At 32.3% G+C, this 18439-nt stretch overlaps 2 protein-coding genes across 3 annotated transcripts; both read left to right on the top strand.

The window, feature by feature from the left end:
* The first annotated feature begins 7184 nt into the window (after positions 1-7184).
* On the top strand, positions 7185-14312 carry LOC111308989 (homeobox protein HAT3.1-like). Of its 2 annotated transcripts, none has more exons than XM_022907728.2 (10): positions 7185-7309; positions 8916-8999; positions 9226-10523; positions 11490-11655; positions 11775-11898; positions 12003-12115; positions 12203-12751; positions 13066-13407; positions 13603-13692; positions 13821-14312. In XM_022907728.2, the coding sequence occupies exons 3-10, from the start codon at positions 9235-9237 to the stop codon at positions 13938-13940; spliced, it is 2793 nt and encodes a 930-aa protein (XP_022763463.2). In that variant the 5' UTR covers positions 7185-7309; positions 8916-8999; positions 9226-9234; the 3' UTR covers positions 13941-14312. The 2 variants fall into 2 exon arrangements, with proteins under 2 accessions (XP_022763463.2, XP_022763462.2); XM_022907727.2 differs by having other exon boundaries at positions 9204-10523.
* A 799-nt stretch (positions 14313-15111) lies between these two features.
* On the top strand, positions 15112-18054 carry LOC111308991 (G2/mitotic-specific cyclin C13-1-like). The gene is made up of 8 exons (XM_022907729.2): positions 15112-15527; positions 15833-16065; positions 16153-16228; positions 16314-16390; positions 16528-16561; positions 16648-16797; positions 17259-17393; positions 17603-18054. Exons 1-8 carry the CDS (start codon positions 15189-15191, stop codon positions 17672-17674), a joined length of 1116 nt encoding a protein of 371 aa, XP_022763464.2. The 5' UTR covers positions 15112-15188; the 3' UTR covers positions 17675-18054.
* Positions 18055-18439: the final 385 nt, after the last annotated feature.

Genomic DNA, 18439 nt, shown 5'->3' with positions numbered 1-18439 from the left:
TAAAAAACAAAAATAAAGTTGGATACACGCATTAAAAAGACGTACGATTCGTAAGTTACAATAGTGCGGCAGCTAGAAACGTTTTCAAATTTGCAAAGAAGGAAGAAGCGTAGGAATTGGAAATATTTCCACCATGAACCAAATTTAACTTGTACTTTTTTATTCTTCGATATTGCTCCATTTTGTGAAAGAAAATACATCACGTCATCTTAGCACATGAAATGGGGCTAACGCTAAACCGACAGCGTTTTATGGAACAACCTGACAATTCATGTTTCTAAGTTATATGGAAATGGAAAAATTATCTAGGCGATGTGGAATAATGTTGTCTTGATATTTTCAGTTTAATAAAAAATTAACACCACTTTCATATGAGAAATTAAAAATTATTACTACTACTATAATTTAATTTGTTCCAAAAAAATACATCCAATGTTTCAATATAAGTACCCACAACTATATATGTTTTAATAATTAAAGTCAATTACCAATGGGTACTACTAAAAAGGTTCTGTTCTTTTATGAATTTGTCGTAAACACCATAAAATACTTGTAAGTATCATTGAATATAATAAACACATGATCAGGAAGACTTTAATAACCGTCCAAATATCATTAAAAAAAAGTCGAAGAATCTTAAATATAATAACACTACTTGACCGACGTTGCATTATATTTAAGCTTTATTTAAATGCATTTTATGATTAAATCTTTAAAAGTTTAATAATAAAATGTAATTATGACAAGATTAGAGAAACAAACAGGATTTTTTTATTATTTAGTAAAATAAATAGAAAAAAAATATTTATATTATGTCTGATAATTTAAAACATGATATAATGATACGATATGAATATAATATATGAATGTAACGTAATTTAAAATTATAGTAATAATTATATATAAGTTTAACAAAATAAAAATATATATTTTATATTTTTATATTGATATAAATTATAACACATAATTTTTGTATGAAATATTATACAAATATATAAATTTAAATATTTTACATATTATAAATATACGAATCGTTAGATTTAATTTATATTATGGATATCATAAATCTCTAATTTTATTTTATTTGATTTTTTCTCCTTATGCAATGCATTATTATTATTTGAAATTGTTTTTGATTGGGATGACTTATTCGTGACGAAATGAAAAAATAAAAATAAAAAACAAAAACAATGAATAACACGACACGAAATTGTGGAACAATGTTCCATAATAAGAACACAAATGTTATTAAAATACGAAGATTAAAAAAAGGAAAGTTGCTAAGATAATTTCAAAACGTGTCACCTAAATATAACTAATTATTGTAGACTTGGTGCCACTAAAAATGCAATACAAAACCAAAAAAACAAAAAGCTAAAGTGATGATAGCGTGTACCATCGGCAACGCCATGACTTTCTTGCTGCTTTTAAAGAGTCGGTTTGGTTTGTGTCAAATTTTGGAGGCATTCTGGAGGATCAAATTATTAAACAAAAAAAAAGGGGTGGGGGGGGGGGGGGGAGGGGTGAATTCAATCTCCAACAGTCAATTCAAGATAAAGATGGGTTGTTTTTTATTGGGCAAGAGAAAGGCAAAGTATATGGCTTCTTTTGTTTTTGTTTTCATGGTTAGGTTTTCATGGAAAAATTAGCCTTGGCGAAAATGACTTCTTAGCTAGCGACTGTCCAAAAGGAGGAGTTGGGGACACATATGTATAAGGGATTTTAAAAAAATTTTCCTTTTATTTGTTGAACCTTACGTGCATAGGGGGCCAGCTATAAAGCAAAAATATATTTGTCATCAAATTAATTATGTCAACTATGTACATCTTAATTTGATTATAAATTCTTTGGTAGGTTACTTATCAAAGGTAATGAAGAGTGAATTAGTCTCATGATATTTTGATAAATCAAATAAATTATTTATTTCAATTATTGACATAAAACGAGTTTAACTCATTTCGAGTATATTTTAATATAGTTTTAATTCTAATTTATAAGTGTGATTTTCACAATTTACAAAAAATTTAATCTATATAAATCATATATGGTACCGGAGATAAGTAAATTAAAATTTTAATATTTATTAATAGATTACACAATTGTCGGTAGGTTATCATATTTTAATAAGTTTAAAGAGTTAAAATTATAAAATAAATTAATATTTAACTAAATTATTGTTTACCATATAAAAAAGTACGGTAGCATATATTTAATATTTTAAACCAAATTCCCAAATTCCTATTTATTTTCCTATTTAATTTTTCCTTTTTTACACCGATGCAATAAGGAAGAGACAAAAATGCCAAAGATATTTGGAATTTCTGCCTCTTTGTCCAACGCCAAGTTAACGTTGCTTGTACAAGGTTGGATAAAAACGGGGCCGTACAGTAAGTACCACTCGCAAAGCTTACGATTCAATAAGTTGTGCCGGTCAATAATTAGTAACGACTCATTGGAGGTGAGCCCTGACTTGACAGGCTAGCTACGAAGCTCGCATAGCTGTTACGAATCAAGATTTAAGTTTTAAATTTGTGCGATTTTGAGATTCAGATGTTGATTAATTTGACCTCTCAAATTAATTTTATTACGGTTTACATTCTTATGAGATATTGTTCGCTCTGATTTTTTTTTATCTTATAATTTTATCATACAAAAAAGATCTCACAAAAAAAAGATGATATAAACACTTATATACTTCAGTGACATTTCTTTTGACAATCTGTCACTCAATCTCGTAACGCTCTCATTATGAAGGTTGACCACTCTGTTTATCTCTCTCGAGATACTTGGCTTGGATTTAACGGTATATAACTGATTCTGATATCACTTGTCACAGGTCAAGATATAAGTTTCGAATCCGCGTGACTCCGAGACCCGAACATCAACTCATTCGACGTTTCAGATCAGCTTAACTGTTACGGTTCATACCTCTTATGAGATATTATCCGATCTGATCCCTTTGATCTCACGATTTTATTCTACAAAAAGTGATTCATAAAAAAAAAAATGATGTGAATTCTTATATATCTCGTAATGATTTTTTTTTTATATTCAATATGAGATTAAAGGTTACTCTTTAAGCCGTAACATATGCATGTGAACCTCGATTTCGTCACAATAAATCTTGTGGACAAAGTTACGAGCTACTCCATGGTGGACAAGTTTGTGTTCTCTACTCATTTACATGCGTTAGGTTAGATTTGAGGGAGGAGATATGTATTAGTAATAAAAATGCATTTTAATGTGTTGAATTGTTTGATGCAAAAGATACTGTCAATTCCTTTTTTAAAGTGATATCAAAGTCTACTGATAGCATTTTGTTAATTTAAAAAAAAAAATCGATAAACCACAGTTAAAAATTAAAAAAATTATATATATTAAAATTTAAATTTAAAATTTGGTAAAGTTCATATCTTAAAGATGATGATATGAATTAATTATATAAAATATTAATTTTAATATATTTTGTTGATTAATTTCAACTTATAACACAAGAAATTGAAAGCATAAATACTGTAAAATGTTGAACCGATATGATATTTACTCGAATAAAAATTTTAAATTATTTTTTAATATTTATTTATAATGAAATGTTGTTAGAAATTGATAATCTTTGTACGATAAAAATATAATACTCAAATATTTCATGCATTATATCATTTATTGTAAAAGAAATATATTATATAAAATAATTAAATATTTCAAATACATTATTTAATAATTTAATTTAAGTCAATATATTATTTTTATACTTTCTTTTATTTCCTTTTCTTCCCTCTCCAAGTTGCAAGCGTTGTCAAACCATCAAAAAAATCTCCGTCTAATTAATATCCATTTGCTCTCTCATGTTCTTGCATATGTCATCTTCCAATTCTCTCCCTCAACAAGACTACAAAAATGCTTTTGAAATTAATTAAATTGCCACATAAAAAGTCTTACCTCAATCCTTAACTTTAATTTGCAACACCTTAGGTACATGTTGACCTTAATTTTTTTAAGGACACATGTCATTTTATTTAATCATATAATTAATTTCATTTTATGTTAGACGTTAGATTTTGCGCTTGGATTGGACTGCGGGATGGGATCCATTAGAAAACCAGGAGGTCGGTCGGTCGGTCGTTGCCTTAATTTTTCAGTCAAAAGGGCCGCATTATAATCATAGACACCGAACAAAACCAAAATTCCAACCGACTTTCAAAGTCTACTCAAAAAATATATATGCAGCTGATATTATCAAATCTTTTCTCATGTTATATTATTTAGTTTCACCTCCAACAACCAAACACAAAATGACAAACCAAAAGGAACTAACTTCTTATTACTTATTATTATATTAATTAATTATTTCTAAAATGACATTTTAAACTTGAATTCTGAGAAATTTTTTTTTTTCTTGTAAACAGCCTCCATAGTTAAGAAAAAAAATATATAGTGGAGGGGGGTGGGGGAGTGGAGAAAACGTGGAAGAAAGGAAGAAGCAGAGGAAAGTGAGAACTAGTGATTGGTAGGCTCATGGTTTTCAAGCCAAAAGTCTATTAATCTATGCGCTTTGAACAATGATTTGGCATAGAAGTTTTGCACGTGAAATGTTTTCACGGAGCAATGGCGCCACCCGGGGGGGGGGGGGGGGGGGGGCGTCAAGGATGCTTCCTTTTTTGCGGTTTTCACGTGGTGTAAAACCGAGAGGAGGCCGAGGGATTCTTTTGTTTTTTAATATGAATTTGCGCACTTTGGTCTGCATTGGTACCAACATCTTATATCGCTTCATGGTCAATCTAGTTTCAATGGATCGTACGTAACACATAACTTTTGCTTCGACTTTCATTATAATTAATTAATTATTTAATTAACTAATATTACTAAAATTAAATGGTAGAGTTTTGTAATAAAGAAGGAAACCATTTGTAATTAAAAAAAAAATACACATACATACATATAACTATTTTGTAATGACAATCTTAAAAATAAAGGAATAAGATGGTATTTTTATTAGATTAAAAATTTTGATTATGTGTAGTGTCTAAGTTTTTATGTGTATATAACTTTTATCGTTTTTAAATAATTGTATATTAGTAATAATATAATAACAATGATATTTAAATGACGTTATTTTATTTGGCATATATATGTAGATTTTTTTCAAATTATTTTCTTATATGGCCAATGTATCTTATAACATTAAATCATAAAGTAAAATTTGTTGTGTAGACTTTAAAAATACGTACAAGCGAGATTTCTACTGTTAGACTTTTATTATTCCACAGCAATATCATTGTTGTTACTTCAAGTCTTCAATGGATTATTACTACAAACACTTGTATTGCCTTACAGTGCTTCAAATGGTCACCTTAGTCCCTATTCTATCTATTGATTGTGACAGGCAATATATTTTTTTATTACACTCATTGAGCTTAAAGTTATCGCTCAAATTAAGAAGATAAGTTTTCTTATTTCAAAATATCATCATTTGAGCTTTAGAATTAATTTGATTAATTTATATAATTATTTTTAAAAAATAATATTTAATCAATTTAAATTTAAAATTTTCTTTTACATTTTTCACTTCATTAAGACTATATGTAAAATCAGAACTAAATCACTGGAGTATGTGATACGTTCCATTCGGCACCATCATTGTTTTATTTGAATTTTGGTTTATAGACGTGACTTTGATGTTGGCTTGTTCCTTCCTTTGTTTCGTTTACCAAGGCTTTTTTAAAGGATTGCTGCATGGTGGGGGCGGGAATGAAAATAAATGCACGGCTGAACAACCTAACTTGGACTTTTGTTTTTTACTTGCTTCTCTGAAACTTCACCCTCGCACGTTATTTGACTCTGATCAGTTCAATTTTGCTTGGAAAAAAGGTTAAAAATTAGACAACGTGGACCTAGCCATTTGGGTTGCAAATGGTTGAAAGCTTGGAGATGATTTCTAGTCATGTAGAGAAAGTAAAAGTAGCTAGTCAAAATAAGTGGGTGGTTCCAAAATTCTAAATTGTAATTCAGTGTTCCCAAAAGTCCAAAGCAAATTGAAGTTTTTACTCCATAATTCATCGAAACAATAACACAAAAGTACAGACTTTCATTTCCAAATGGAGTCATGCTGTTATTGATTTGGTTGCTGAAAAACAGATCATAAAGTAAAAATCTGCCACTGGGGCTCGAGTGCTATGCATAAAACTAACTAGTCGGCACCGCTGAATTGGGTTTGAGTTTCTTAGAAACCAACACAGAAAAGCATGATGGTGAGGATGATGTTCAAACATTCTGGATTCTTTTAATTCCCTTTCTTTGTTTTCTAAGTAATCAAACTGCAGGAAAAAAGTGGTCAATTCACAGTTCGTCTATGGAGTCGCCAAATCTTAATTTCTTGATCGTGATCAACCCATCTGTCAATCTCTAATCATCACATGACTTGAGTAATACCACATGTATTAAAACCAGAAGCAGAGGCGGATTTGGGTGCATGACTCTATCCCTACATTAAAAAAAAGATGTTAAGATAATGTTTTAAAATTTAATAAAAGAAAAAGACAAAAAATACTGAGAATTAAATAAAAATATCATGTTTTTATTATATTTTTAAAAGTTATCTAAATAAACTTAAAACAAAATTTGAAATCCGAATTACCATATCAAATCGGATTTGAACAAATATATAAGATATTGATGCTATCATCATCTAGGCCCTGTTATGAACATTAGAAAATAGGCTTTTTGTTGGGTAAAATGCTAGCCTTTGTTATTTCAAATTTCAATTAATAAAACATTTTAATTTCGAATTTTAGTAATTATTAGTATTATTCTAGTATTTCTGAACAAAGAAAACACTTACATGATTAACGCTTTGTTGTTTCTTTTACATTGGTAGGGGATAATGCCTGAGTTTCAGCAAAATAAATAGGTGAACCGTTCCTAGGCCTGCAACTAAACCCGGAAGGGAGGACATGAGCTGCTGGGCCAAAGCCTCAAATAAACATTTTAATTTTTTTGAAAAAAAGATTAAGCCCAAAGGGACAGCCCAGCCCATATAAAGTGGAGAAGAACATTCTACGCTGCAATCGCAAATCTCTCTCTCTCTCTCTCTCTCTCTCTCTCTCTCTCTCTCGCTCATTCAGCGACGGTGGCCCAGATTTACAGGCCCTTTTCATTATTACACAAACACTCCACTCTCTCTCTCCACCGCTTTTTTTCCCTTTTTTTTTTCTTCCTATTTTCTTTTCTTTCCCTCTCCCTTCTTCTATCATAGCTGCTCAAAAAAATCTCCTTCTCTCTCTGTATATTTGCAAAACGCGCGAGATTCAAGGTCAGTTCCTTTAACATCTATTTTTTTTTTGTTGTTTGTTTATTTGATTTTTCGTTGACGGAAAAGAAAAGAAAAAAAATGGCTGAGAAAGTTGGACCGCTAATAATTTCGAATCTAATGCTTTTGTTGCTTTCGCTTGTCAACAAAATATTCAAAATGCCATCTCAGTTAAGCTTTTAGAAATTTTTTCTTCAATTTTTTCTTTGTCTATCTTTATTTGGTTGCCGAGAAAACCGAGGTTAAGATTAAAAAAAAAAAAGGCGGAAAAGTTTTCAAACGTTCTCTCATTTTTCTTCACGGAGCTGATAATCTTAACTTAGGTTACTGTATGTGTGCTCAGTTTACGTTTTATTTACATAAGTTTCGTATTCCGTGCAAGCTTAACTATTTAAGCTGAAGGTCGCAATTTCTTCGTTAAATGGAACTGAATGATGTTATCATCTAGGGTTTGGTTTAGAAAATGATATCTAGATTTTGAAGATTTCTTTGTTAAATGCTGATAAGATTGGTAAACTGTTTAGTTAAAGTAGTATCCAGTATAGGATAATGGTAGTGAATTAAAGAGATGTACATTTGAAAATGCATATTCTCAATTGCATGAATGGTGCTGAGTTATGAATGGAAAGTTACGTTAGGGTATGCAATGACCTTGTCGTTGAGGAGATAGTTGTTTTATGGTAGCTCTTTTTGGAGTCTGCTCCGAGCAATTTGTTCTTAGTTATCATTTTGACATCTTTATATGATATGTTGATTTCTTGCATTGTTTCCAAGTAAATTATTCTTTTGCCATTAATTCTACTGCCTATTTTTAGTCGAATTATGCCTTCGTTTCGTCAAGATTGTCCATGTGAATCAAAAAATTTGATTGCTATATCAAGCTAAAAAATTATGTAATTAATATCATAGTTTGATATATAAGGAGCTTTGATGTGGTCCATTAGGGCATTTAGCTTTATTTTTTTTAGGCATGTTTCAATCTTCCTTTGTTTTTTTTTATCAAAAAGGACAAAGAAGTTTTGTGATACATGGTCGGTTGGGTGATGTATTGCTGTTTCAAATTAGTGAAATCACCCTCCCCCTTGTTTTACAAGAGTTGTTAAAAAATCGTAATTATCTTGGGAAGCAAGGCTCAAGTTTGGCATATGAGGGAGTTGATTTATCAGTGTTGTTGAAAATACAGTAAAAATCACTTGAAGTTTCTTATAATAATTACTATCTATTATATGGGTAGACATGGTAGTTTTTTTTTTCTTCTTCCCTTTTCTCCTTATTATAGTGTTTTCCATGTTCAAAGGTATAAATACAGGAGTCTCATTGGGCACCTTTTGTTTGGGCCTAGCTTGGGAAAATAAATGGTTGTATTTATTGCTGTCCAGGGAACTTTAATCGGTAGCCTATCAACAACCAAGTAGTAAAACTGGCAATAATTTGGTTTCTAATGAAGCTTAATGTCTTATGATTTCTTATTCTATTCATTATTATTTCCTTTTCTGTGTTTCCTTTTGAGTGGTTTACGTCTGCTGTAGCATTAAACTTTCCATAGTTGATATTTACTTATTTTGGTTGGTTAATTAATATTGAACCCGATAACATTTCCATCCCTCAGAGTCTCCTCAGCTAAATCAGATCGTAGACTGTATGCTGCTGGCACATGGAATGCAACACAAAATATTCTTACGAACTGTGATTGGTAAGACTTGTTCTTTTAGTAGTCAATTTTAGTTGAAACATATACAGTTTTTGGATTTTAAATTGTATGTTTGGATCTTTGGATTGTACCATCTGTATAATTTTACTTTACCACTCTATCAAACTTTATTAATTTATTTATTTGTTAAAATTATAAATCCCCAACTTATTGTTGTATTATGGTGCTGGTATGTGTCATTGTTAGCCTTCTAACTGATATGTTCAAGGTTGAACATATGGGCATTTCTCCATCACAAGCAAAGAGTAAAAAAGGAAACCATTTTTGCCCTGAAGAAAGCACATCAGAGCAGGCCCATGAATTTCGTAGTGAATATTTACTTTCTGAACTTTCAGAAAATAAACATCAATGTGGCTATGCAATAACACAAAATGAATCAGCAGAAATTGCCACTGTTGAGTCTCGCTCCAGCATTCGCGAACCATCTTCTGAATATGTGGCTAAGAATTCTTCCCCTGAATATTTGGGACTGCTTCCTAAAGGTGTGACCAATCATAATAATACTGATAAAAGTTTTTGCCCTCAAGAAACTGTATCAGGAAAGATACATGAGTATGGTTTTGGATATGTGCACAAGGAAACATCAGAAAATAAGATCCAGTCTGGTTCTGAAATTGTTCACAATAAACATGAAGCATCCTGTACTTTGGTTTGTGGCCTTCCTGCCAAACATTTGCAACCATTTTCTGAAGATTTTTCCCAGAATGCTATTACTAAAAGTTTAGGGCTGTTGCCAGAAGATTCAAGTAAGTACACTCAGACTGATAAACTTTTGTGTCCCCAACTAGGCAGTGCAGAGCCAACAGTTAGCTTTGGTTCTGAAAACATATGTAAGGTACTTAGTGAGCCACCGGAGCAGGGACGACAGCTTGATTCTGAAAGTTTACCAAATGGTATAGAAAAAAGCACTACTGCAGTATCTGTTAATGTTTTTAATCAAGCCTTGCAATTGAATCCTGAAGATACGAACAAGGGTAATTGTGGCAAACATTTACAATCACCTTCTGAAGGTGTGAGCAATGTTATTCAGACTAGTAAAAGTTCTCTTGTTGATCCTTTAGCATTGCCTCAAGAATTTGCTTTGGAAAATCCTAGCATTCAACAACCAAGGCTCCATTGTGAAAACATGGCAAACAATTCTGGTGCAGAACAGCATGAAACAACACCTAAGAATTTACCCAATAATTCTGGCCGACACAGGGATGGAAAAACTTCAAAAATGATAAAGAAGAAATATATGCTAAGATCTTTGACAAGCAATGACAGGATTTTGCGTTCAAAGTCGCAGGAGAAATCTAAAGCTAGTGAGTCGAGCAATAGTTTGGCTGATGTTGGTTCTAGCAAGCAGCAAAAAAGGAGGAAGAGGAAGAGGAAGAGGAGGGAAAAGGGAGAAGTTGTTGATGAATATTCAAGAATCAGGGCACATCTTAGGTATTTATTGAATCGAATAAACTATGAGCGAAGCCTGATTGCTGCATATTCTACAGAAGGCTGGAAGGGACTAAGGTGTGTTTATTTTACTGTTTTATCTTGTATCTCTTTGCCACAATATTTTTTATGAGCTAATTTTCATGATAATGTCACAAAATGTTTTTGTTTTGGTGTTAAATGTGATACATTAAATTGCCAAAGGGAGGACAAAGCAAAGTGTGAGTTTAATCATGTAAACATCCCTTGTAATTGTCACTCTCTGATGGTCCATTACCTACTTACTTCCATCAACATGTATTGCTTTGAGAATATATTGTCTGATGCCAATTTCAAAGTTTATAGAATAAGGTGACTATAATAGCTTAGCATTGAATCTTCATTGTCAATTTGTCATGAACAGAATTAGTTTCAAGGATCAGGGCTTGTATATTTATTTAGCCTTCTGCAAGCTTTCTTAGTATTACGCTCTAGTGTCTTCCTCATTTTCTCATTTCATCCTTAATTATTTCACCATCAGTGTAATTGATTCAGTATCCTTTCCATGGTTTTATCTATGCTATTATTATTAAAGAGATATTGACCTACAAAGATCCTTATGTACTTTGCAATTTCCCAGAGATGGTATTCATCAAATAGGAAGAAATTATTTGAAAATTAAGTGTATTATTAGTAGTGAAATCAACTGTTTGCACAATTATAGTGTTAAAAATGAATTCGCTTTTAGATTGATTCCACAATCAGATATTATAGATTTATAATCCACAATCATTTATTGTATAGTATAACTTTGTTATCTTACTTTATGTACTGGCAGATGAGATTTGAGGATAAATTCATCACAAATCTGCAGAGAATAGGTTTTGCTGAAACACTTAAGACAAACAAAGTTGAAATATTGGATCAAATGCAAAGTTGTCACCTTTTGGAACTGAAATTGATCCTTTACATCTGTGTATCTGTCATCAGAGTAGTATGATTGTCCAATTCCCCATGGATAGCTAATGTATGTTTGTTGCTTTGGACTGTTTGTGCAAACTGCAGCCTAGAAAAGTTAAAGCCAGAGAAGGAGCTTCAACGTGCTACATCTGAAATTCTTCGACGCAAATTGAAAATTAGAGATCTATTTCAACGAATAGATTCATTATGTGCTGAAGGAAGGCTTCCAGAATCTTTATTTGATTCTGAAGGACAAATTGACAGTGAGGATGTAGGAGAACCATAGTTATAACCATTGTTTATATATTCTTAGTTGCTATTTTCTTATTGATGATAATAATTTGCGTCTTAGAATTAGAAATGCTTAGACATGAAATCCTTTAAATGCAGATATTCTGTGCAAAATGTGGGTCCAAGGACCTGTCTGCCAACAATGATATCATACTCTGTGATGGTGCTTGTGACCGTGGATTCCATCAATATTGCTTGCAACCGCCTTTGTTAAAAGAAGACAGTAATACTTTCTATTGCCTGCTTGAGAGTAATAAATGCTATAATGGGTTTTTAATTGTTTTATTGTCATTAATGCTCTTCTTTTTCCTTACCCTGTTAATACAGTTCCTCCCGATGATGAGGGTTGGTTATGCCCTGAATGCGATTGCAAAGTTGATTGTATTGAATTGGTTAATGAATCTCAAGGAACAAGTTTTTCTCTCACTGACAATTGGGAGGTCAATAATCGATTTTCCTTCTTTTCATTAGATCATACTTAGTTTGATTATTTTTTTATTCCTCACCGTGCTCCTTCCTATCAACAGAAGGTCTTTCCTGAGGCAGCAGTAGCTTCAGGTGGACAAAAGCAGGATCCTAACTTTGGACTACCTTCAGATGATTCTGATGATAATGATTATAATCCTGATAGTTCAGAAACTGATGAGAAGGATCAAGAAAATGAGTTAAGTTTTGATGAATCTGATTTCACTTCTACATCTGAGGAATTGGAAGTACCAGCTAACGTCGATCCGTATTTGGGGCTTCCATCTGATGACTCAGAGGATGATGATTATGATCCTGATGGTCGAGATCATGATAATGTGGCTAAGCCGGGAAGTTCAAGTTCAGATTTTACATCTGATTCTGAGGGTCTTGGTGCTATGTTGGAATATGATAGTTCTTCCCAAAAAGGTGAAGGCCCAATGTCTAATAGTGCTTCCAAAGATTCCAAGGGGCGAAAACCTAAACTTGGTGGAAAAGAGTCTTTAAATGATGAGCTGTTATCAATAATGGAATCAGCTACCGGACTATATGGTGCTGTTGTTTCTAAGAAACGAAGCATCGAAAGGATGGACTACAAAAGGTTATATGATGTGAGTGTCATTTAAAATTAAAGTAGTTTCTTAGACATGGTTCTCTTTCCTCTCTTATATTTGTGGCTTTTGTTTTTCCCCATATAGAAAACTTGCCAAGATCCATTGCTTTTATATTTCATATAACTTTTTGCATGATAGAGTCACTCGCCAAAATGGCTTCTATTTGGTGTGCTTTCGTTGGTTCAGTCATTTAAAAATTTTTGGTTATTTACTTTGTGATCATTATGATGCTGTTCTTATTCTTAATAATGTTCAAACATTCTTGATTCTTTTTATTCCCTTTCTTATATCTTTCTTTTGGCTATATACAGGAGACATATGGCAATGTTCCTTCAAGTTCCAGTGATGATGAAGATTGGAGTGATACCACTGCACCAAGAAAAAGGATGAAATGTACCGCAGAAGCAGCAACGGCAACAGCACCAGCAAATGGAAATGCTTCTTTAAGTAGGAGTGTATCAATTTCCGATGGTTTAAATCCAAATCCAGAAGAGACTGAGCATAAACCTAGGAGAAGAACTCGCCAGAAGTCAAATTTTAAGGGTACAGATTTATCACCTGCTGAATTCAAGGGAGGCGCATCTGCATCTGGTTCAAGTGGCAAAAAAGCAGGTTCATCAACATATAGAAGACTAGGAGAAGCTGTAAAGCAGGTAAATATATAGTGTCTTATATGACTTTGATAACTCAGGAGCAACAGCAAAACTTCTGTATAATCAAAGCTTTTGTTTGTGAAACTAATAGAGATTAATTTGATTAATACTTTGTTTTCTTCTGAAAGAGTATAGATTTATAAATTTTTGGTTGATTATTTGGTTGATTTTTTTTTTTTTTTTTTTGCTTTGCAGAGACTTTATAAATCTTTCAAGGAAAACCAGTATCCTGACCGAGCCACGAAAGAGAGTTTGGCTAAAGAGCTAGAAATTACTTTCATGCAGGTCTTAGCTTTCTCTACTTGCAGCAACTAAATGTTGTCTTTTCCCAATTACCTCACTTTTTTCTTAAAAGTTTTCATCAACCTAATTTTTTTTTTTAATTTTTTGATTTTGCTTCTTGTATTGTGCAGGTCAGCAAATGGTTTGACAATGCTCGCTGGAGCTTCAACAATTCATCATCTATTCACGAAACCGCCGCAAAAAAAGTTTCAAAAAATGATATTACCTTGGCTCGTCCAAAGAAAAATTGACAGATCGGGATCTAGAAAGAGAACTCAAATGGTGAAATGAGGGATTCATGCAGCTGATTTAGATTTTCAAAATCCTGATTGAGAAGCAAAAGCTCCCTGTCGTTTTAAATTAATGCATAGGAGGCAGGCTCCAGACAAGGAATTTGGTAGTTGAGAAAATGAATTTTGTATTTTTCATTGTCCTAGGAGAAATTTTAACCAGACACCTAAAGCTAGAAAAAGAAAAAAAAGAATCCCCCGAACTAAACAAAGTTTGCATTTGCCATGGAATGAACAATTCGCTTATGCTGAGACCGTCATCCAAACATCGAAAGTGCATTTGTTGTCTGTATTTTGTAATTTACTAATAAAGTCGATTTTTATCTGTTTTAATAGTTTACTGGCAGCAATAAATAACTGTGGTTCAGTGGTAGTGGTATTGAAACCGGTTTCGGGATTTGAGTTCGAATTTTATAATTTAAAAAATCGCAGTAAAAGAGAAACTGTGACTAAGGTGTGTTGAAGTAACCATTCAAGGCCTGATAATTAGTCAAAGATAACCGGATTTTTTCATTATGAGTTAATATAGTTTTCCTCGTTAAGGAAAATTGTAGTATGGAAAGATGTTTGCCTGCTTCACCCTAAGCTAGTTCCTTGATTTCTCTCATTATCTATCGGAAAATCATTTAATTTTTGTTTCTGGACAGGGTCCTCTCCATTTTAGTTTTTTTCAGTGGGTCTTGACATTTTTTTGTTATTTTCAATATTTTTTAAAAACATAATTTTTAATTATTACATTTTAATAAAATTTATTTTAAAATAAAAAAAATACAATAGCAAATTTATTTTCAAATCTAAAAAAATAATGATAAGATTACATCAATTGAAAAATAAGTGTTAAATTTAATCTATGTAAGTATATAGTGTTGATTTTTATCAGTTTTAATAATTTATATTCGAGAAATGTTTTGTATTAGGATGTGTTAATTGGATTAGAAATATAATAATCAATGTAAAAATTAAGTTGCAAGAGTAAATCGACGTCGTTTTTAGGGTTGCTCCATAACAATTAACAAAGCTAGCAGATCAAATCAAGAAACCGTCATTAAAAAGCGGGAAAAATCATTTCAAAATAAAGAATGGCGGTATCCGTACAATCTCCCTCTCTCTTTTCCCCTTACCTTTTCTTATATAATAATAATAACCTTTTAAAAAGAAAACAAGAAGTTTTATGAATCCTGCAATAATCCTTTTTGAGTCATCACCAAAATGGAAGTTGATCAAGAGAACCTCGTGCCGTTAACGCGCTCTTCATCTCAATCTAAGAAGCGAGCCTCCGTCACTCACTCTTTTCTTCTGCAACCTCCCTTGGCCAAGAAACGAGTCGTTCTTGGTGAACTCACCAACTCGCCCGATATTGGGTCGGTTCAGAACCCAAAATACAGATCCAAGAATGAGAGAGACCCAAGTAGCAAGACGAAGCCAACATGTGAACTGAAAGAGGAAAAGAAGCAAGAGCCTAACGATATTGTTATTGATGAAAGCTTTGGCGATTTGAACAAGTGCTCTTACTCATCTTCTATATATGACCATCTCCGCTCTTTGGAGGTATTGACAAATAATAATTTTTTCCCTATATTCTATATTATAAGTGTTCTCTTTGCTTTATTATTTTGTTTTTTTTTTCATCGCTTTGGAAAAGTTTGATGCGTTTGTCTCGGGATTTTTAAATCTGATTAACGAAATCTGGGGTTTAGGATTCTTTATACTTTGGATTTTTATTTTTGTTTATGGAAAAGTAGTAGGGACTCTGTTTCATGCTCATGATAATTGAAGAGAGAAACATGGTGAGCAAAATATTATAATAAGCTCAATTGCTTGCCTTGTTATGGCTAATGATGATTTTGATTCAGATTGAGGAGAAAAGAAGGCCGTTGCCCAATTACATGGAGGAGGTGCAGAATGATATTAAAGTGAATATGCGGGAAATTCTGATGGAATGGTTGTTGGAAGTAACTGAGGAATACAAACTTGTTTCCGACACCCTTTATCTTACAGTGTCATACATTGATAGATTCCTCTCTTCTCATGCTATCAGTAGGAACAAGCTACAACTTCTTGGAGTTTCTTGCATGCTTATTGCCTCGTAAACGCGTTAACCCAGTTTTTTTTTTTTTTTTTTTGATAATTCATTTCATTTTGTTATTGACTTGATGGTTCATTGATGACACAGAAAGTATGAAGAGATCACTCCTCCACATATTGATGATTTTTGCTACATAACAGATAATTCTTACACCAAGGAAGAGGTATTTACATCTCTATTTTGGTCTTTCCTCTCGTTTTCTCCTTGTGTTTCGACTTTTGACCTATTAAAGCTTTACAACTTTGCAGGTGGTTGAGATGGAGAAAGACATACTTAAATTGTTGAAATTTGAAATTGGTACTCCCACTACAAGGAATTTTCTCAGGCAAGAAGAATGCTGTCAAAATGTTTTAAGTTTTTATCTTTTCTTTCTAACCAATGCAATCCTTTTTTCCTCCCCCAAATGTGATTTGCTTCTTGATAAGAAGTGAGGCTAATGGTATGTTCTTGTTGGGCGTGCAGAATTATAATGAGAGCTGCACATGAAAAATGCAAAGTAAGCACGGAACACTGTATCAGTATACTTAAATTTATCCCTGAAGTTAGATTTTACTGATGTTGTAGTCTTTGTGTGCTCTACAGTATCAAGACCTGCAATTGGAGTTTTTGAGTTGTTATCTTGCGGAGCTAAGTTTGCTGGATTATGGTTGTCTACATTTCTTACCGTCAATAGTCGCCTCAGCAGCTATTTTTCTTTCAAGATTCATGATCCAACCAAAAACACATCCTTGGGTAAGAAATCTATATATTTTGTTATGTTTGAGTGTCCTCACATTGCATATATGAGAGTTGGTGTCTCATTTTAACATTTTGGCACTTTATTGGCCCTGCAAATTACTTGATCAGCTGAGGTAATATCATGCAAAATGCCAAAAAGAGTAATTTTGTATTTTACAATGACTAAGGTTTCAATTGGATTAAAAGTTCATTGGGAGGAGAAGTTTGATGTTTAGCCATAAGTGTTGACATGAATGTATATCCACTGAGTAATGGACAAAGGTCAACAAATGAATTTGGAGTGTTAACCTTGAAATTGGATGGCTGTGGGACAAGGCTACTTCACTCTTAAAACCCAGACACTCTTAAAGATGGCAATGATCATTTGTAAAAGCAGAAGCAATAATCACCAAGAGAATTCTTTGAGGTTGTTCATACTTTTCATGAGATAACATATTCTTTTACCTGTTTTGTAGAGCAAGGCACTGCAATGTTACTCGGGTTATAGACCAATTGACTTAAAGAGATGTGTCCTTTCCATCCATGCCTTACATCTGAATCGAAGAGGAAGTTCTTTGAGATCTGTGAGAAAAAAGTATATGCAGCATAAGGTGATTATCTGGTTTTAAGTTCAATGTTGCATCTCCAGATGATAGTAGGATTAGCGTCCTAACTAGGCACAGTTTATTTAAGCGGCTGAACGATGCTAGAAGTTTTTATTTTACATCAAGGGCTTGGATCATGAATTATAGAGTTTAAGACATGACACTGTTACCTGTGCAATATTATCTGATCAGAAATTTGATCCTATTTGGAACAGTTTAAGTGCGTGGCCATGCTGTCTTCGCCTTCAGAAGTCCCCGAATGGTATTTTAAGGATGTTGATGAATGATGTTAGGGAAGTACATTTTGAAGAAGTTTCTTCCAACAGTTTTTGCCAAATTGGACGATGATATCGTTTTCATCTGGTTCAAAGTGGTGGTCTTGTCACTTGTTCAGTGTTCCATCGTTTCAGGCAAAGCCTAGCAACTTTTTTTGCCGGCAAAGTCAATAGTTCTGAAACTATATTAAATTTGTAAATCATGGTAATTAGATAGCCCTAGGATGATACTAAACAAAATGCCATGCCTATGATTACCATAGACTGGGACTGATTTGTTTTTTTTGAAGTCTCAATATAAACAAGTACTGATAAACTTAGATATTAATATAAAGTATTATTTGGATATTTCTTTTTTTTTTATACATTTATATTATGATATATAATGAAGTTTCTTTTTCTATCCCATTATTTATCTTACTCTTAAAATTCAAATTTGATATTTCGAAGGCATGCCATAAGTTCTAAATTCTTTTTTTCTCATTTTCATTAATAGATTAAATTTCTTATACATTATCCTTTGTAAAATATAATGTATAAAAAAATGATTTTGCCATGTAGTATTTAATGTTTTGAGTTCATTAGTGTAAAGTGAAATCAAACAAAAGATTAATTATATCTTATATTTGATTCATCCTATCATACATAAAAAATGGTGAGATCGAAGCTATTTTTTTTCAAGCCACGGTCATTTCATTTTACATCATCAAACTCACGAAAACAACAATAGGTAAATGACAATTTTGACTAATGGGGTTGGTACAGGAAGGGAAAATT

Source organism: Durio zibethinus, chromosome 2, assembly GCF_047325235.1.
Source record: "Durio zibethinus cultivar Kanyao isolate XHJ-2024 chromosome 2, ASM4732523v1, whole genome shotgun sequence".
NCBI classification, from domain to species: Eukaryota; Viridiplantae; Streptophyta; class Magnoliopsida; order Malvales; family Malvaceae; genus Durio; species Durio zibethinus.
The sequence above is the reverse complement of the archived record's forward strand: the minus strand, read 5'-3'. Positions and strand labels throughout refer to the sequence as shown.

Excerpts from the sequence above, each read along its gene's own strand:
- LOC111308989 (XM_022907727.2), top strand. The coding sequence starts at position 9,217 with ATGTTCAAGGTTGAACATATGGGCATTTCTCCATCACAAGCAAAGAGT. Across the intron at positions 12,752-13,065 it reads ACTACAAAAGGTTATATGAT|GAGACATATGGCAATGTTCC; the intron begins GTGAGTGTCATT and ends GGCTATATACAG. Across the intron at positions 13,693-13,820 it reads TAGAAATTACTTTCATGCAG|GTCAGCAAATGGTTTGACAA; the intron begins GTCTTAGCTTTC and ends TGTATTGTGCAG.
- LOC111308991 (XM_022907729.2), top strand. The coding sequence starts at position 15,189 with ATGGAAGTTGATCAAGAGAACCTCGTGCCGTTAACGCGCTCTTCATCT. Across the intron at positions 15,528-15,832 it reads ACCATCTCCGCTCTTTGGAG|ATTGAGGAGAAAAGAAGGCC; the intron begins GTATTGACAAAT and ends ATTTTGATTCAG. Across the intron at positions 16,562-16,647 it reads CTGCACATGAAAAATGCAAA|TATCAAGACCTGCAATTGGA; the intron begins GTAAGCACGGAA and ends TGTGCTCTACAG.